The sequence below is a fragment of the Narcine bancroftii genome, chromosome 3 (genome assembly GCF_036971445.1).
Source record: "Narcine bancroftii isolate sNarBan1 chromosome 3, sNarBan1.hap1, whole genome shotgun sequence".
NCBI lineage: Eukaryota > Metazoa > Chordata > Chondrichthyes > Torpediniformes > Narcinidae > Narcine > Narcine bancroftii.
Window position 1 is genome coordinate 83,011,373 of NC_091471.1, and position 18,842 is coordinate 83,030,214.

At 41.2% G+C, this 18,842-nt stretch overlaps 1 protein-coding gene across 17 annotated transcripts in view; it reads right to left on the reverse strand.

The window, feature by feature from the left end:
• LOC138757315 (mesoderm induction early response protein 3-like) overlaps window positions 1-18,842 on the reverse strand; it is a 152,277-nt gene that overhangs the window by 37,438 nt on the left and 95,997 nt on the right. For all 17 annotated transcript variants that reach the window (XM_069924422.1, XM_069924430.1, XM_069924426.1 and 14 more), the window contains 2 exons: window positions 16,170-16,252; window positions 12,619-12,691 (listed from right to left, as the gene is read on the reverse strand). In XM_069924422.1, coding sequence (XP_069780523.1) covers window positions 12,619-12,691; window positions 16,170-16,252 — 156 coding nt within the window. The remainder of the gene's footprint in view (window positions 1-12,618; window positions 12,692-16,169; window positions 16,253-18,842) is intronic.

Sequence of the window (18,842 nt, forward strand, 5' to 3'; positions counted from 1 at the left end):
CCAAGATGCACGGTTTGAGGCGATATCAGCCCACTGGCGGTGGTCAATGTGGCAGGCACCAAGAGATTTCTTTAGGCAGTCCTTGTACCTTTTCTTTGGTGCACCTCTGTCATGGTGGCCAGTGGAGAGCTCGCCATGTAACACGATCTTGGGAAGGCGTTGGTCCTCCATTCTGGAGACGTGACCCACCCAGCGCAGCTGGATCTTCAGCAGCGTGGACTCGATGCTGTCGACCTCTGCCATCTCGAGTACTTCGACGTTAGGGATGAAACCGCTCCAATGAATGTTGAGGATGGAGCGGAGACAACACTGGTGGAAGCGTTCTAGGAGCCGTAGGTGATGCCGGTAGAGGACCCATGATTCGGAGCCGAACAGGAGTGTGGGTATGACAACGGCTCTGTATACGCTTATCTTTGTGAGGTTTTTCAGTTGGTTGTTTTTCCAGACTCTTTTGTGTAGTCTTCCAAAGGCACTATTTGCCTTGGCGAGTCTGTTGTCTATCTCGTTGTCGATCCTTGCATCTGATGAAATGGTGCAGCCGAGATAGGTAAACTGGTTGACCGTTTTGAGTTTTGTGAGCCCGATGGAGATGTGGGGGGGCTGGTAGTCATGGTGGGGAGCTGGCTGATGGAGGACCTCAGTTTTCTTCAGGCTGACTTCCAGGCCAAACATTTTGGCAGTTTCCGCAAAACAGGACATCAAGCGCTGAAGAGCTGGCTCAGAATGGGCAACTAAAGCGGCATCGTCTGCAAAGAGTAGTTCACGGACAAGTTTCTCTTGTGTCTTGGTGTGAGCTTGCAGGCACCTCAGATTGAAGAGACTGCCATCCGTGCGGTACCGGATGTAAACAGCGTCTTCATTGTTGAGGTCTTTCATGGCTTGGTTCAGCATCATGCTGAAGAAGATTGAAAAGAGGGTTGGTGCGAGAACACAGCCTTGCTTCACGCCATTGTTAATGGAGAAGGGTTCAGAGAGCTCATTGCTGTATCTGACCCGACCTTGTTGGTTTTCGTGCAGTTGGATAACCATGTTGAGGAACTTTGGGGGGCATCCGATGCACTCTAGTATTTGCCAAAGCGGAATTAACCACAAAATAATTGTTTAACTGCTGAGCCAGCTTTTGTTTCTTCATTGGAGGGATATTTTTGTAATAAAACTTGATTCCTTTTCATGTTTGCCTTGAAGAGATTAGGAGGCACAGTTTACATATGTTGCTCGATGTCTATGTTAACTGTTGTTAATGCAATCCCAATCTCTTTGTATCATTCTTATTTTTATTAATCTGAAACTTAATTGAAAAAGAAAGAAAATCCTTGGTTTTGTAGGCATTGAGTGAAACATTTGTTATGAGCCCAGAAGACCCCAAAACCCAGCAGCAACAGAAATTCACCAAGACAAATGGTTACTTAAACAAAAGTTGCTTTTAATTATCTTCAAACATGAAAACAGGATCAAATTTTAACTTATTACTATTTACTTAACCTAACCCCCTTCTGATTCTAAGTGCATGTAATGTATATGCAAGCTCAGAAAGTTTCTTTGAATCATAGTCCAATCTCACGTCTCATTCCTCCAAGTTCACTGGTTGCAGACAATTCTTATACTGTGCACAAATTGAATATTTATGAAGTTCACCAGGCTTTGGTGCTTGAAGGGTAAATGGTTACCACTCAGGAAGGTTCTTGTCAGTTTTCAGAGAGAGATTTGTTGTGCACTGGACACAAACTGATTTATTTTAATCAGCCACATCATTGTCTTGCTGAAGAAACTTGCCCCATCAGGGTTTTGCAGATAATAACCTCTTTCTTTCAGGTCACCACAGAGTTCCTTTTTTGTTTCCCTTATTTCAAGTGAAACATTATATAGCCAGTGTTCTCCTCTTGTATGGACCACAAGGACTTTGAATTCTCAACCCATCTTCAAATTGGGTTTTTTTCCCCACAAGCTTGCCAGCTTGTCCTGTTCCAGTCCCAGCTGCTGCTGCTGGAGAACTGCAGAACTGAATTCTCTCTCTCAGAGAAAAGCCCTTTAGACTCCTCTCCTCAGAACAGCAAACTGCACTCAAACAGACTGCAGCTCCGAATCTAATCCTCTGAGTTTTTTCATCAGTTGCTTTCTAAAACAACAATCCATTTGTGAAGTCTCTATAGGCACTCTCCAAAGCTTTTGCAAAGGCACTCTGAGCTGTCCTGTCTGGTTTTAGCAGAGTCCTAGCATTTTAAATGAGGTCTGTTTTGAAGTGTTTGTATGTGACCTGCACTAAAAAAAACAATATAAAATACAACATAATCTAACACACATTGTTGGTACACCATTCAGCCAAGTTTTCAATCTCCCTCCTGAATGCTGATTCATCATATAGCCCACTATTGTGGTATTATCAGCAAATTTGTACATTGTCGAACAGAGCCACACAGTTGTAGATGTAAAGCAAGTAGAGCAAGGGGCTAAATATGCAGCCCTGGGGTGCTCTGGTACTGATAGAAATGAAGGAGATGTTTTTCCCACTGTGTACTGTTTGGGGTCTGGAGATAAGGAAATCCAGTATCTAATTACAAAGTGTGGTATTGTGGCACATGGCTTGGAGTTTGCTGATTAGTTTTGAGGGGATGATGGCTTTGAATGCCGAACTGTAGTGAACAAAGAGCATCCTGATGCATGCAGGTGATCCAGGGTTTTGTGTAGAACCAGTGAGATGGCATCTGTCATAGATCTGTTGCTGAGTTAGGCAATCATAGCTGCTTCAAGACCAGCTTCTCAAAACACTTACACTGTGGATGTTAAATGCTACTATACTACTTTAAATGGCAGTATGTCCCAAGAGAATTGATAGAATTTTTTTAAAATTAAAAAGATTTAGACATATAGCACGGTAAAAGGCCATTTTGACCCACAAGTCCATGCCGCCCAATTAACTTACATCCCCAATACATTTTGAATGGTGCGAGGAAACCAGAGCCCTAAGAAAAAACCCATGCAGACATGGGGAGAACATACTGTAATGGAATATATATTTGGGAGATAATTGGTAAAATTAGAGTAGGTTACATAAATACACACATTTTAAAACAGATCTTTTTTGAAATACTGAATTCATATTTAGTGAACTTTACAGAAACTATGGAGAATGCTATGCACATTTCACAAGTAGCTGCTAATTGAAATGATGTCATCAAATAAATTGACTGGAGACAGGTTGCATGTGTGGAACAGTTTTACAAGGCTTCTGCAAGGTGCTCACTCAAAGGTCAATGAGAAGTTTTGTTTAACTAAGACAACAGATGGGAGCAAAATGGCTAACTCCTAATGTTTGCTGGAGAATGGGGATTTTGGTTTTGCAAGTGAGAGAGTCACATGGGCTTTCTAGCAGTTATGGAGGGAGAGAGAGATAGAGAGAGAGAGAGAAAGAAAGAGAGAGAGAAAAGGGTGAAACAAGTTCTCTCAGCCAGTGTGTGTGTGTGTGTGTGTGTGTGTGTGTGTGTGTGTGTGTGTGTGTGTGTGTGTGTGTGTGTGTGTGTGTGTGTGTGTGTGTGTGTGTGTGTGTGTGAGAGACAATCATAGCTGAAGCAAGCAGGAAGCTTTTTGGAATTGAAACAGAAAGCTCCAGAGCAGCGGGTGGCTAGAAGTCCTATCTGTCTGATGTTTCTCTTGGAATAAATGGAACAGAAAGGAACTCGGTGATAGACTGAAAGAAAGGTTATCATCTGGAGAATCTTGATGGGGCAAGTTTCATCAACAAGACGTTGAGGTGACTAATGGTGGTACCTCAATTGTGGAAATCCTGGAACAACAAATCTCTCTATGCAAACCTTCAAAGAACCTTCCTGAGCATTTACCCTTTGAGCACCAAAGCCTGGTGAACTTTATACATGTTAAATTCTATGCACAGTAGAAGAATTTCTTGCAACCAGTGAACTTGGAAGAATGAGAAGTGAGACTGAACTGTGAATCGAAGAACTTTTCTTAAATTTACACACACATTACATACACGTGTGCTTAGAATTAGAAGGGGGTTAAGGTTAGTTTAGTTAAGTTAATAGAGTTAAGTTAAAGTTTGATTCTATTTTCATGTTTAAAGATAATTAAAAACAATTTTTGTTTAAGTAACTACTTGTCTTGGTGAATGTCTATTATTTGGGCTCCTAACAGTAGAAACTCTTTACAGACAGCGCAGGATTCAAACCCTGGTTCCGATCACTGCCACTGTAAAGGCATTACGCTAACCGCTACACCAACTGTGCTGCCTTAATATGAGCAAGACTTTAATTTGCAGAGTGTGAACTTGAAGGAAGTGCATCTTAACTTTGGGAATCTAATGTATTCCAAATTAGGAAGTAGAACTGCCTCCAACAACTACATTTCATATAAACCTTCAAGCAATTCATATCTTTAGCCTGTGCTTTGAGCTTTTGAATTTTTTTTCCAATACTTACAAAAGTTTAATATAAATAGCATATTTATATTAAATATCCTATTAAAATATACCAATGAATTCCCAGCAACCATGTCTAAAGTAAACTGATGAACGACCAAGACACTGGGATATAGATTAGGGAAATAAATGGTTATAACAACATTTTGATATACGTAGTAGTTACAATTGTTTGATTAATAAAACCTGATTGATCAGTGGTTAAAGTCAAGAGGGTATGTTTGACTGCATTTTATTCAGAGAACCAGACTGCAATATCACAAACATCTCAGCCACTAACCTTGTCAGCAGGTAAAAATATTTACTTTTTGCATGGTCGATAAAAAAAATAATTGCACAATGATACAGTTACTTTTGAAGAGAGATTAGAAAGAAAAGTGGAAAGTAATTGGAGAGTTAGTGGGAAAGAATGATTATCTGCAGCTACAATCAGAAGTCTTTAAAGGCTTTGTGTACTTCCAGGATTTAGGATATTCCCACATAGCAAGAGAAGATCTCAAGTGGGAAGATCCTGTTGTGATAAACCATTAGGAATCAATGAAATGGTCAAAATGAAGAATCACATTTTGTTGAGAAAGACTAGGAGGAGATTGAGCAATACCTCAGCTATAATAATTCACAGATCACCACTTGACCCATTCACAAATTGACAATTGAATAAAACAATGCAGATGTTTAAATATCTAGATTAAATATTTAAGCAAAAAGTAGGGGTTTCAGGCAATAGGCCTAATAGTAGTGACAGAAGCAGATATTGGGACTGGTGTAACATAAACCAGGATGGAACAAATGTTCTGATGAATTGTAAACCATAACACCTGGCAAACTTTTAATTAAAAGGGAGATGGGGAGTGGAGGAAAGGCAGGGAAAGTTCATATGAGTACAATTTAGATGCTTAAAAAGTAACCTTGAGGCTAAAGAATAGAATATTAATTTGGTGAGGATAAAGATTGTTCCTGGAAGATTTACTAGGATGTTGCCAGGATTTCAGGAGTTGAGTTACAGGTAAAAACTGAACAGGTTGGGACTTTATTCCTTGGATCGTAAAAAGATGAGGGGAAATCTGATAGAGGTTTACATAATTATGAGGGGAACAGATAGGAGTAAATGTGAGTAGGCTTTATGGTGAGAGGTGAAAGGTTTAGGGGGAACTTCTTCACTCAGTGTGGTGGGAGAATGGAATGAGCTGCCATCTGACATAGTAAATGCGAGCTCACTCTCAAGTTTTAAGAATAAATTGGATATATACATGGATGGGAGTGGACTAGAGGGTTATAGTGGGACTCGAAGAATGTTTCAGCACAGACTAGCAGGGCTGAATGTCCTGCTTTCTGTGCTGTAGCATGGCGTCGGCAAGTGCAACGACAATGGGCGCCTCCTGTTGGAGCTCTGCGCAGAACAGCGGCTTGTCATTACAAACACCCTTTTTCAGCAGAGGGACAGCCTTAAGACCACCTGGATGCATCCCCGATCCAAACACTGGCACCTCCTGGACTACATCCTGGTGCGAGAAAGTGACAAACGAGATGTGCTCCACACCAGGGTCATGCCTAGCGCGGAATGCCACACTGACCACCGGCTAGTTCGCTGCAAGCTCAACCTTCACTTCAAGCCAAAGCCCAGGAACAATAAAGCCCCCAGAAAGAGGTTCAATGTTGGAAACCTGCAGTCAGACGAAGCGAGAGGAAACTTCCAGGCAAACCTCAAAGCAAAGCTCGACGATGCAACCCGCCTCACGGACCCGTCCCCTGAAACCCTCTGGGATCAGTTGAAGACTACCATACTGCAATCCACTGAAGAGGTACTGGGCTTCTCCTCCAGGAAAAACAAGGACTGGTTTGATGAAAACAGCCAGGAAATCCAGGAGCTGCTGGCAAAGAAGCGAGCTGCCCACCAGGATCACCTTACAAAGCCGTCCTGTCCAGAGAAGAAACAAGCCTTCCGTCGCGCATGCAGCCATCTTCAGCGCAAACTCCGGGAGATCCAAAATGAGTGGTGGACTAGCCTCGCCAAACGAACCCAGCTCAGCGCGGACATTGGCGACTTCAGGGGTTTCTACGAGGCTCTAAAGGCTGTGTACGGCCCCTCACCCCAAGTCCAAAGCCCGCTGCGCAGCTCAGACGGCAAAGTCCTCCTCAGCGACAAGATCTCCATCCTCAACCGATGGTCAGAACACTTCCAATCTCTTTTCAGTGCCAACCGCTCAGTCCAAGATTCCGCCCTGCTCCAGCTCCCTCAACAGCCCCTAAGGCTGGATGAGGTTCCCACCCTGGATGAAACATATAAGACAATCGAACAACTGAAAAGTGGCAAAGCAGCAGGTATGGATGGAATCCCCCCAGAAGTCTGGAAGGCTGGCGGCAAAACTCTGCATGCCAAACTGCATGAGTTTTTCAAGCTTTGTTGGGACCAAGGTAAACTGCCTCAGGATCTTTGTGATGCCACCATCATCACCCTGTACAAAAACAAAGGCGAGAAATCAGACTGCTCAAACTACAGGGGAATCACGTTGTTCTCCATTGCAGGCAAAATCTTCGCTAGGATTCTACTAAATAGAATAATACCTAGTGTCGCCGAGAATATTCTCCCAGAATCACAGTGCGGCTTTCGCGCAAACAGAGGAACTACTGACATGGTCTTTGCCCTCAGACAGCTCCAAGAAAAGTGCAGAGAACAAAACAAAGGACTCTACATCACCTTTGTTGACCTCACCAAAGCCTTCGACACCGTGAGCAGGAAAGGGCTTTGGCAAATACTAGAGCGCATCGGATGTCCCCCAAAGTTCCTCAACATGATTATCCAACTGCACGAAAACCAACAAGGTCGGGTCAGATACAGCAATGAGCTCTCTGAACCCTTCTCCATTAACAATGGAGTGAAGCAAGGCTGTGTTCTCGCACCAACCCTCTTTTCAATCTTCTTCAGCATGATGCTGAACAAGCCATGAAAGACCCCAACAATGAAGACGCTGTTTACATCCGGTACCGCACGGATGGCAGTCTCTTCAATCTGAGGCGCCTGCAAGCTCACACCAAGACACAAGAGAAACTTGTCCGTGAACTACTCTTTGCAGACGATGCCGCTTTAGTTGCCCATTCAGAGCCAGCTCTTCAGCGCTTGACGTCCTGCTTTGCGGAAACTGCCAAAATGTTTGGCCTGGAAGTCAGCCTGAAGAAAACTGAGGTCCTCCATCAGCCAGCTCCCCACCATGACTACCAGCCCCCCCACATCTCCATCGGGCACACAAAACTCAAAATGGTCAACCAGTTTACCTATCTCGGCTGCACCATTTCATCAGATGCAAGGATCGACAATGAGATAGACAACAGACTCGCCAAGGCAAATAGCGCCTTTGGAAGACTACACAAAGGAGTCTGGAAAAACAACCAACTGAAAAACCTCAGAAAGATAAGCGTATACAGAGCCGTTGTCATACCCACACTCCTGTTCGGCTCCGAATCATGGGTCCTCTACCGGCACCACCTACGGCTCCTAGAACGCTTCCACCAGCGTTGTCTCCGCTCCATCCTCAACATTCATTGGAGCGCTTACATCCCTAACGTCGAAGTACTCGAGATGGCAGAGGTCGACAGCATCGAGTCCACGCTGCTGAAGATCCAGCTGCGCTGGATGGGTCACGTCTCCAGAATGGAGGACCATCGCCTTCCCAAGATCGTGTTATATGGCGAGCTCTCCACTGGCCACCGTGACAGAGGTGCACCAAAGAAAAGGTACAAGGACTGCCTAAAGAAATCTCTTGGTGCCTGCCACATTGACCACCGCCAGTGGGCTGATAACGCCTCAAACCGTGCATCTTGGCGCCTCACAGTTTGGCGGGCAGCAACCTCCTTTGAAGAAGACCGCAGAGCCCACCTCACTGACAAAAGGCAAAGGAGGAAAAACCCAACACCCAACCCCAACCAACCAATTTTCCCCTGCAACCGCTGCAATCGTGTCTGCCTGTCCCGCATCGGACATGTCAGCCACAAACGAGCCTGCAGCTGACGTGGACTTTTTACCCCCTCCATAAATCTTCGTCCGCGAAGCCAAGCCAAGAAGAAATAGAGATAATAGATTATTACCACAATTGCAAAAGGTCAAGGTTTTGAACTGAAGATCATGTGATCTTTCAAACAAATTGTGGAAAATACAAAAAGATTAAGATAGGATGGATAGTAATCAGGGCTTTTCTGGGCTTGGAGGTTCCAAATCCAAAATATAGTAAATGTAGAAATTTTTAAAAAAACAGCAATAATACTAATTAGAGTCATTTATGGGATTGACACCATGGAACACATTAGACCACTAACAGCAAGTATATGCAACAAAAAGTAATCTAATAAATACACAAGGGTTGAAATTTTATGAGACTGGGTAAACACAAATAATATATTTGTGATAAGTTCCCAGACAATATTAGTGGAATCATTTAGGAAAAAGCCATCCAAGATCTTGTATTGGATTCTAAAAAAATGAAGATCAATCTCATAATTTCAGAGCTTAAATAGTACAATTCATAGTAAGGAAAATTGAGAAATTAAATCAAAAGGCATGACATTTAAGTAAATATTTGGAAAAATTTCAACAGATGTACATGCCATGGAAAAAAAAATGCTTCACAAGAAAGATGTTCTTACCATGAAAATAACTAAGCAAAGAACTGGCTTCTAATATTGTGAAATAGAGAAGTAAACTTGCAGTTTGAACAGATTTAAACAAGTCAATGACCAAAAAAAACTGAGCATGAGAATAAATCAATTAAAAAAAAGTTATTTATGATACATGGCTCCCTTAAAGGTTTACCATAAGAAATCATGAAATAGAACAAGGAAATGCCTGGGTAGGAAAATAAAAATATCTTCTCAGTAGCATTCTATAGAGCAGTGAACCAATGGTCCAATAAGTAAGGAAATTATAAGTAATTAAAAATGTTATAAAGTACTTAAGAGACTAGAAAGCCAAAAAACCAGTTGGATCCTATGGTCTGAGACCTATAGTTCTAAAATAGAGAAAGTGGATGGAGTGGTTGACGTAAATAAAAAAAAAACCCTCAATTCTAAAGTCTCAGAAGTCTGATTAGCATCGTCATTCAAGAAAGGAGCAAGAAAGGAGCAAGGTAACTTTCAGTCAATGTGGTTCAAACTCAGACTATAGTAGGAGTTTAAAATCAAACATTTAAATATATTTGGAATAAATACCTTTGTCAATCATGATAAACCTGAAATTAAGAGACAGCCATGACCCCCACTTACCATATATTTTGGCATACGAGTTATAAAACCCTTAAAAATTACTCAAAAAAAGGGGAGGTGTGTGTGTGGGCTGTTGTTTATATGCTAGACATACTTTTGAGACTTTAAACTCAGGTTAAAAACCGTTTGACGCCAATTTGGCATGCAAGTCAACTCTGGAAGTGCCAATTTGCCATATTAGTCAATCCTGGAAGCACCTCCTCACTGCCGGGTGCTGCCATACCCCACTAAGACTTTCTACAATTGTATAACCCGGGTCGCCACTCCTATATGATAAGCCAAGGTCACTGCTCCTGCTTAGGAGAACGAGGTTGCCACTCTTGTCATGTGGCAGAAGCGGCGGCCTCGGCCTACGTGGCAGAAGCGGCGGCCTCGGCCTACGTGGCAGAAGCGGCGGCCTCGGCCTACGTGGCAGAAGCGGCGGCCTCGGCCTACGTGGCAGAAGCGGCGGCCTCGGCCTACGTGGCAGAAGCGGCGGCCTCGGCCTACGTGGCAGAAGCGGCGGCCACGGCCTACGTGGCAGAAGCGGCGGCCACGGCCTACGTGGCAGAAGCGGCGGCCTCGGCCTACGTGGCAGAAGCGGCGACCTCGGCCTACGTGGCAGAAGCGGCGGCCTCGGCCTACGTGGCAGAAGCGGCGGCCTCGGCCTACGTGGCAGAAGCGGCGGCCTCGGCCTACGTGGCAGAAGCGGCGGCCTCGGCCTACGTGGCAGAAGCGGCGGCCTCGGCCTACGTGGCAGAAGCGGCGGCCTCGGCCTACGTGGCAGAAGCGGCGGCCACGGCCTACGTGGCAGAAGCGGCGGCCTCGGCCTACGTGGCAGAAGCGGCGACCTCGGCCTACGTGGCAGAAGCGGCGACCTCGGCCTACGTGGCAGAAGCGGCGACCTTGTTCTCCCGGCAGAAAGTTCCTGCTCTTGCCAGGAGAACGAGGTCGCTGCTCCTGCTCGGGAGAATGAGGTCGCCGCTCCTGCCATGTAGCTCCAAGATTTCCATTCCCTTCAGGAGAATGATATCGCTGCTCCTGTTCGGTAGGCTGTTTTCTTTTTAGTGTGTTTTTTTTTCTTTTATTTGCTTAAGTTACAGCTTTGTTAACTTGGCTGATGGGATGTTGTAAAATATTGGGTTGTTGTTGGGAGGCCCAGACAGACCGAAAATTTGGGGGGGGGGGGTGGGGGGTGGGTCAACTTGAACGTCTGATATAAAACCATTAAAAAAAAGGCTTAAAAAAGGGGGATCAACCTATCTGCCAGTCGACTTGTACGCCAAAATATACAGTAATTTATGAATGTCATCTTTAGCCATTCTGGCCTATGCACACTTCCAAGAATGGTTGACGCTTAAATCACAGTCTGATTTGGAAATACGAGTGTCCAGCATATGTAGAAGGCATCAGAATGTAGCAAATTTAGGATAACTATAAAATGGCTAAGACACTCATCTCTGGATTGATTTGGGAAACGTTTGCCAGCACTGCCCATATCTCTTAAATTAATAGGCACCAGAAGGGAATAAAAATAGCCAGGTTCATCACAGCTCTGTCCTTCCATCCATTAAATGTATCCATGTTAGGCTCTGCCTAAAGCAGACAGCCATCATAAAGGACACCCATCACCCTGGTCACCACCTCTTATCGCTGCCACCCGAGGAGAAATTATTTCTTGCGGCAGCTGAATAGGTACTAAAGAAACAATTATTAAAAACCAAAAAAAATTACAATTAATTGATTCAAAATGAAACAAATACAAAATTAGATAATAAAAATTCAGTTATCCTAGTGCAAAAGGTGACTCAGCAATGGTAGTCAGTTCTTTTGTGGTGTCGGAGCAGTCTCCAATTAGTATATTGAAGGGAGGTTCAAGAGCCTGGTAGCAGTTGGAAAGAAACTGTTCTTGAACTTTGAAATACTGGCTTTCTGCTGCAAGTGGGAAGAGGTTATGACCAGGTTGACGGGGATTCTTTACGATGCTGTCTGCTTTCTTTTTTTTTCTTCTTTTTTTTTAATTTTTTTTATTTTTCACACCATAAATCACATTAGCCATGATATACACTTTTTCTTTTTCACACATATACAGTGACTTTTTCTCCCCCCCCCCCCCCTCCCTGCAATGCCTCACATACACATATTCAATGAATGGGAGGTTTTAGCCTGTGATGGACTTGGCTAGGCTTGCTAAATTCTGACAACTTCTGCATTCCTGGGCACTCAAATTTCCAAACCAGACTGTGACGCAAACTGTCAGCATACTATCAACATTGCACCTGTAGCAGTTTGATAGAGTATTCAACAACATGCCAAATCTCCTCAGACTCTTTAGAAGTGAGCTGTGCATTCTTCACAGTTGTTTCGATATGCTGGCTCCTTCTGTAATATGGACTCCCAGGTACTTGAAGGTTCCGATCCTCCCGACCTCCATCCTATTAATGCGATCAGGTGACTGGTCCTTCAACTTCTCCTTCCTTTAATCGATAATAAGTTTCTTGGAAGTTGAGAGCAAGATTGCTGGTCTGACACCACCCGACCAAATTCTTTATCTCCATCGTGAATTCTGACTCATCATTTCCAGTAATTCAGCCAACAACAGCAATGTCTTCAGTGAACTTGTCGATCAAGTTGGAGCTAAACTTTGTGATGCACAGGGAATAGAGTAGGGGATTATGCCCACAGCTTTGGTGGTCAGCGTGGAGGAAGTGACATTGCTGATTTGCACTGAGTACAGTCAGCTGATAAGTTGAGGATCCAGTTGCAAAGGGACAAACAAGTCCCTGATCTTTTACTTTCATCATAAATTATGTTATCCAAATTAAAACAACCTCATTGATCCAAAATAATGGTGATTACAGAAAACAGAAATGATTAATGATCCCATCTGCATAATATTATCTTTTGGGATTTGAATATTTTTTAATATAAAATTCATAAAGTAAATTTCGTACCTTTATCTCCATCCTTATATTTGCACAGAGTGGATGGAATTTCAGCTTGATACTCTGAACCCACCATTATTTCCTAAACAAGGATAATACAACACAAGTTAATATCGTTATTTCAACTAATAAACATTTATTTTTCAGAAAGCAACACAGTAATTAAATACTAAATTTATATTATATATCAGTACACTGAAAGCCCAGGTACCTTCCACATTGATGATAATGTCAAATTCAACAGATAATTTTCTGCTGATTCTTCAAGGTGAGCAATCAGCCAATCAAGGGGGCTGATTTGTTCAGGACGGTCTTGGGCTTTTTTGATATTGTACTTTTAAGATGAATGGAGAGTATTCCATCAAATTCCTGTACTGTTTTGGAGGCAGAAAAGCTTTAGAGAACACTTAATCTGGGTGTATAAATCTTGCCTATCGGGTGACTCTCATTTAACATCAATTTTCTTCTGTGGTCATCAAATCATATGGCACAGAAACAGGCCCTTATATTCCACCTGTGCTGACCATCATGCCTGTCTGCACTAATCCCATTTGCCCACATTAGGCTTGTCTCCCTTTATGCCTTACCTATCCAAGCACCTTTCCAATCACATTTGTAACTGCATCCACTTCCACTAACTTCTCTGGCACCTGATTCCAGATATTCATCATCCTCTGTGTGAAAACATCCCTCAGACTTTACATTTTTCCCCCTTCATTTTAAATCTGTGGCTTCTTGTTCAACACTATCCTACTGTGAGAAAAAAGATTATATCTATTCCCCTCAATTTTAGAAACTTCTAATAAGGTCACTCCTCAGTTTCTTGTGTTCCAGTGTGAATAAATCCCGCCTATCCAATTTCTCCACATAAACTCAGTCCTCCCTCCATTCCATGCAACACCCTGGTGAATCGCTTCTGCACTCTCCCTATTGCTACATACTTCCTGCAGTGGCCGACTGCAAACCATACTGCATAACCCATGTTTCCTACATATGCAAAATGCCCCAACTCAATGCCTTGGCCTATGAAGGCAAGCGTACAAAATCCTTTATTTACTACCCATCCACCTCTGCACTTTCAATGAGCATGCACCTAAAGATCTCTGTACATCCATGCTCCTCACATCCTTGACATTTACTCTTGTTTTCTTCTTGAATTTGACTTCCCCAAGTGCATTCACATTTGTCTGAATTTCCATCTGCCACTCATCCACCCACTTTTCCAACTCTCCAGTATCAAAACAATTGCAACCCATTAAAGAACATAGGAAATCAGGGTAGATCAAACTAAGTTATTATACAGGAATGAAATTCGGTCCCTTCAAGAAAATTAAAACTTCCTCAATATGAGTCAAGTCTCAGAAAAAAACTGAAGTAAATTTATATTTTACAGCAGCATTCACTGGTCCTGGCTAGCAAGAGGAATTAAAAAAAACCTGGCCAGTCACTATTCCCATTTTCTGTTACAATTTAATTTTTTTCCTGCTCATTAAATTATTGCTATCAAAAATAAATCAGATAACTTGATCATGATTCAGAAACACAATATAGTTTAAGAACAAGCAAATGGAAAAAGTACAAAATGACTGTCATCTGTTGAGATTCTTTGTCAGAATAAGGGCTATTGTCTTCAGAAGGGAAGTAGGGAGAAAGAAAATACAATCTAGGTTACTGCCTCTATATTAAAGGTGAGATTGCATGTGTTCTTCAACAATGAAATTGGTGAGTGCAAAACTTATATTTTAAAATGATACAATTTTTGGGAAAGATAAATCGAGTTATTTACACAGGGTCCTGACTAACAAAAATCTGACCATGTAAATTCTCCCATACATTTTTAAGTATTTTTCAAGTTAGTAATAGTGTTTCATGGTGTTACACCCAACCCCAACTAACCAATTTTCCCCTGCAACCGCTGCAACCGTGTCTGCCTGTCCCGCATCGGACTTGTCAGCCACAAACGTGCCTGCAGCTGACGTGGACATTTACCCCCTCCATAAATCTTCGTCCGCGAAGCCAAGCCAAAGAAGAAAGAGATATATAGTATGTACAGTACAAATCCAATCATCCAAAATGGTCAGTACTGGACCTACGTCAGATAAAAAAATTTTTCCTCGGAGAATTGGTCATTTTTTACAAAACAGTCCAGTGGCAACAGCAAATCACTTGTAACAGTGTTTAAACAACAACAAACAATGGAAAGGTTTTTAAGCATTAAATTGTTTACTTCTTACCAAAAAAATGCTGACCTCCGCTGATCACTGAGACCTCCCAACTGCAGCTGATCCCCCACACATACACATGCTGCCGCTGATCCCAAGGGAGGCTTCCTGGGCTGGTGGAACACTCATTGGTGAGTCGGCGGGCTCCTGTCTCTCCAGTCACCAGAGCTCCAGACCCAGACTTCCGACTCCGAATCCTCCATTGCAAGGCCTACTGCACACGCACACAGGAATTCAGCCTGCGTGTGTGGTAGTAGGCCTAGGAGAGGGTTTGGAGTCGGTGCCAGGGAGCCCGACGTGCACGTTCCCGCCCGAGAGGCCAGTCTCCTTGATGATATTGGGTCAAGGGATTTTTCCAACCACTTGTGGCTGGGAGACAGCAGCACGCAGTTTGAGAGGGAGAGTTGGGGAGAGAAGTCAATAGGGGCAGGTAAAGAAGAAATGGAAAGAGAGAGGGGAGGGAGTTACCTGAAACAAGGACAATAGTCGTTCTCATTTCATGCCAGTGAATTTTTTTTTCAACCTGAGGTCAGTTTGGCTCTGAAAAATATTCAGATAAATGAGGATTTCTAATTTGTTTCGGATATCCTCATTTATCTGAAGTTTCAAAGTTTTTTTTTCGGATAAATGATTTCAGAGAATCAGATTTCAGATAATTGTAGTTGTACTGTATTCCATTAATTATGAGCAGCAAATAGGATAAACATTTGATGAAATGAAAGAATTATAGCAAATATACATGGAGCAACACGATAAGAGTAACTATAAAAAAATAGACATTTCTGACTTATGGAGAAATTGTTTATGGACAATTTCAGGAACAAGAATGCTTGTGTAACCTATGGACTGCCTGCATGTGTCATTATTCAAACCTAAGTTTTAATCAGGGTTTTAATCAAATATTTTTATTTTGTTTGGAATTAAAAAGCTTAATACTTTTGCAGTGAATGAGGGAAAATGTTACATAAATATTACAATTATTGATCACAGAATCTAAGCAGATCTTTTATTTTGGGAATGTAAAACACCAACCATGAATAAATGTCTGAGCAGTGGCTACTTGTTGTCCAAAGGTCTTAAAATAAATCTACAATTTTGTCCTTTGGAACTAATTATTCCTAACCCAATGATGCATTACTGCTCAATTTCTTGAAAACTTAATGATCCTGAAGAACATGAATGCGTAGATGTAGCTTGAGCTTTACTGCATTTATTTGAAAAATTCTGAAATTTCAATTTTCCTTCAAAAAACTAAAGGGACAAAGAAAACTAACATACAAAATGCAATTTTGGAATTTTTTTTGCAACATTAAACATTTCATATCAAGTTTTGATTACCTTTTTCAAATCTTCAGGAGGGACACCATCATCTTGTCCTTCTTCATCTTCAGATTCCTTATCACCATCAAAGGTAGTGCTTGCTGTTTGTGGGGGGGAAGAAGGGAAGGCAGTTGTTACTAAAAAGCCCAGAAAAATCTGTTTTTCACTATTTTCAATGGAATAAATGTCATTCTTCATCAAGAACATTAATCTATTATCATTTTCCTTATGTATTTTCGAGATTCATAATACATCCTCTAAATGTACGTTTTGATATCAGTCATTGCAGTCAGTCAATGGGCCAGATGCCCTACTCCTGCTCATATTTCTTGCATTCTCCTCCATCTTAAAAAACAAGTTTTATTCCACTTTTTCTCATGTTATCAATCCCCAGTGGTAGCTTACTAAAGTCAAGATCAGGTATTATTCAGCAGAGCAGACAACAGTTGTACTGGTTTCAATTTTTAAGTAATAAATTGTGTAACTGTATTAGCACAGTTATAATGGAAGCTACCTGTGAAAAGTGATTACACCTCCCTGACTGGCACCTCAACCAGTGAAAATGGACAATAGAAGTTTGACTATTTACACATGCAGATTTTTATAATGGTAAACACCCCTGTAAGGTTTTCAAATATACCACAATGGCATACTTTAAACAAAATGTAGCTATAAATCTGAAATAAACCCTAAGGTACCGATGCAAATTTATTCATTAACTCAACAAAAACTTCTCACTGAACTACAAACAGTAACCAAAATTATCTAATTTACTAAAGGTATTAGGCATGTTTCTGAAGATCCAAGATTTTATAAATTTTACATTCAGGTGTAAAATCTTTAAAGAGTTAAATATAAATTTTACCAAGTTTTCCTTCAATTGATTGAATCAGTGTGGAGCAGTTACTGTAAAGAATTAGATCATAAGTCAATCCAGAGGACCAAAAGAGTGATGCAGAGGATCACCTTCCCTGCCATCAATGAGATCTACAGGGACAGTTGTCTGAAGAGGACCCTTACCACACACAGTTAAACCAGTCAGCTGGCCTTCAGAAAATCAACGTTCCCTCATGGTAAAATAATCACTAACTGGTTAATATACAGAAAGGGCAAATGAAATAATTACATGAAACTTAATAACAGTTGTCAAATAGATAGATATTCACCTATATGGACACAGATAAATTATTGAACAAACTCCAGGACTAACAAAGAATAAAACATACAGATTAGCTTCAAACAATGAAAATAGACAAAAGTAACTGAAGAAGCTACATGGAGTGAGATGCCCTTTATATAACTCTACATGAAAGGATCCGACGCTGAATATATGCTTTGACTGTGGATGAATCCAATAGAATTAGTTTTTTTAAAATACTAATTGAGCATTGTTCATGCATCAAAAATGCTGGGTCAGACTTATAATGTCTTTCAAACTTGTTTGGACAAGTGGTTAACTCCAGCATGCTAAGATACAAATTCTGATTTGGAAATGAAGACTGCTTGAAGAAACACTACTGTAGACAAGCAGGAAGATAGATGCTCTTTGTCTTAATTTAAAAACAAAAGACACAACTGTACATATTCCAGACGTTAAATCTGCAGTTCTAAAAATCATCTTAAGTCTTATGCAACTGAACACAGGTTGCACTTATCAATTACAGATATGAAAGCATAACATTTAGCCATTTCTGTTCATATTTCAAGATCATCTAAAGAAACCAAGGTTTATTTTTCAGGAGTAAATTATTTTGGATTTCTGTATCAATGTCAGGTCTCATTCAAAAGAAAAGCTGGTACAATCAGAATTCTCAAAATAGAGTGGTTTGCATCAATCTCTTTTAAACACGAGTGCAAAATCTAAAAAAAATTATTCAAGTGTTAAAGCTACAGCACGACCGAAGCAACCTCAAAGGACCAAGATTCCTCAATCGAGTCGTATACCAAATGACCACTTTTCATCAGAAAATGAAGGTGGAAATCATTCATTACATCCTAGACAATGAAATAATATTTCAATTAGTCCCCTTGATGATGTCACTAGCAACTCATATAACAATAATTTTGATTTGCAAAAATGTTGTTTACTATACTGTCAAGTTCCTGGAAGGGAGCTCTGGAAATTGACTCTTGCTGAAAAGGTACAAGAAAATGCAATTTTTGGAATCTCACGGAATCATCCTCAATATACAAATATTATTACTGATAACAATTGGTTCAAGTTGTTTGAATTGGAGGCCAAAAGCAGAACTGCAATACAGGTTAAAATGTCACAATCTTCACCTCAAAACACAAAACAGCATGGGTTAACATTTCCAAACAAGAAGACTCTTGTAATTGATGTTGGGCCAATGAGCAAATATGATCTTAAAGAAAAAGGTGTCCCCAAACAAAAACCTGCAACAGAGCCAAAATTAAAAATGTTGTTTCTATCTATGAAATAAAGCTTATATACCAAACACAAGAAAAAGGCAACATTCACAAGAAAGCTTGGTACAAAAATTGGGTGTGTTCACAATGGTCGAGTGGAGATAGAAGGGGCTTTTCTCAATTTGTGGTCAACAGCAAATTAAGTTAATCCTCCATCCTCAAATGCTGCCTGGCATGCTGAGTTTTCCTGTATTTTCAAATTCATTTCAGATTTCTAGCTTTTGCTTTTTAAAAAAAAAATAAAAAAATCCTTTACTAATG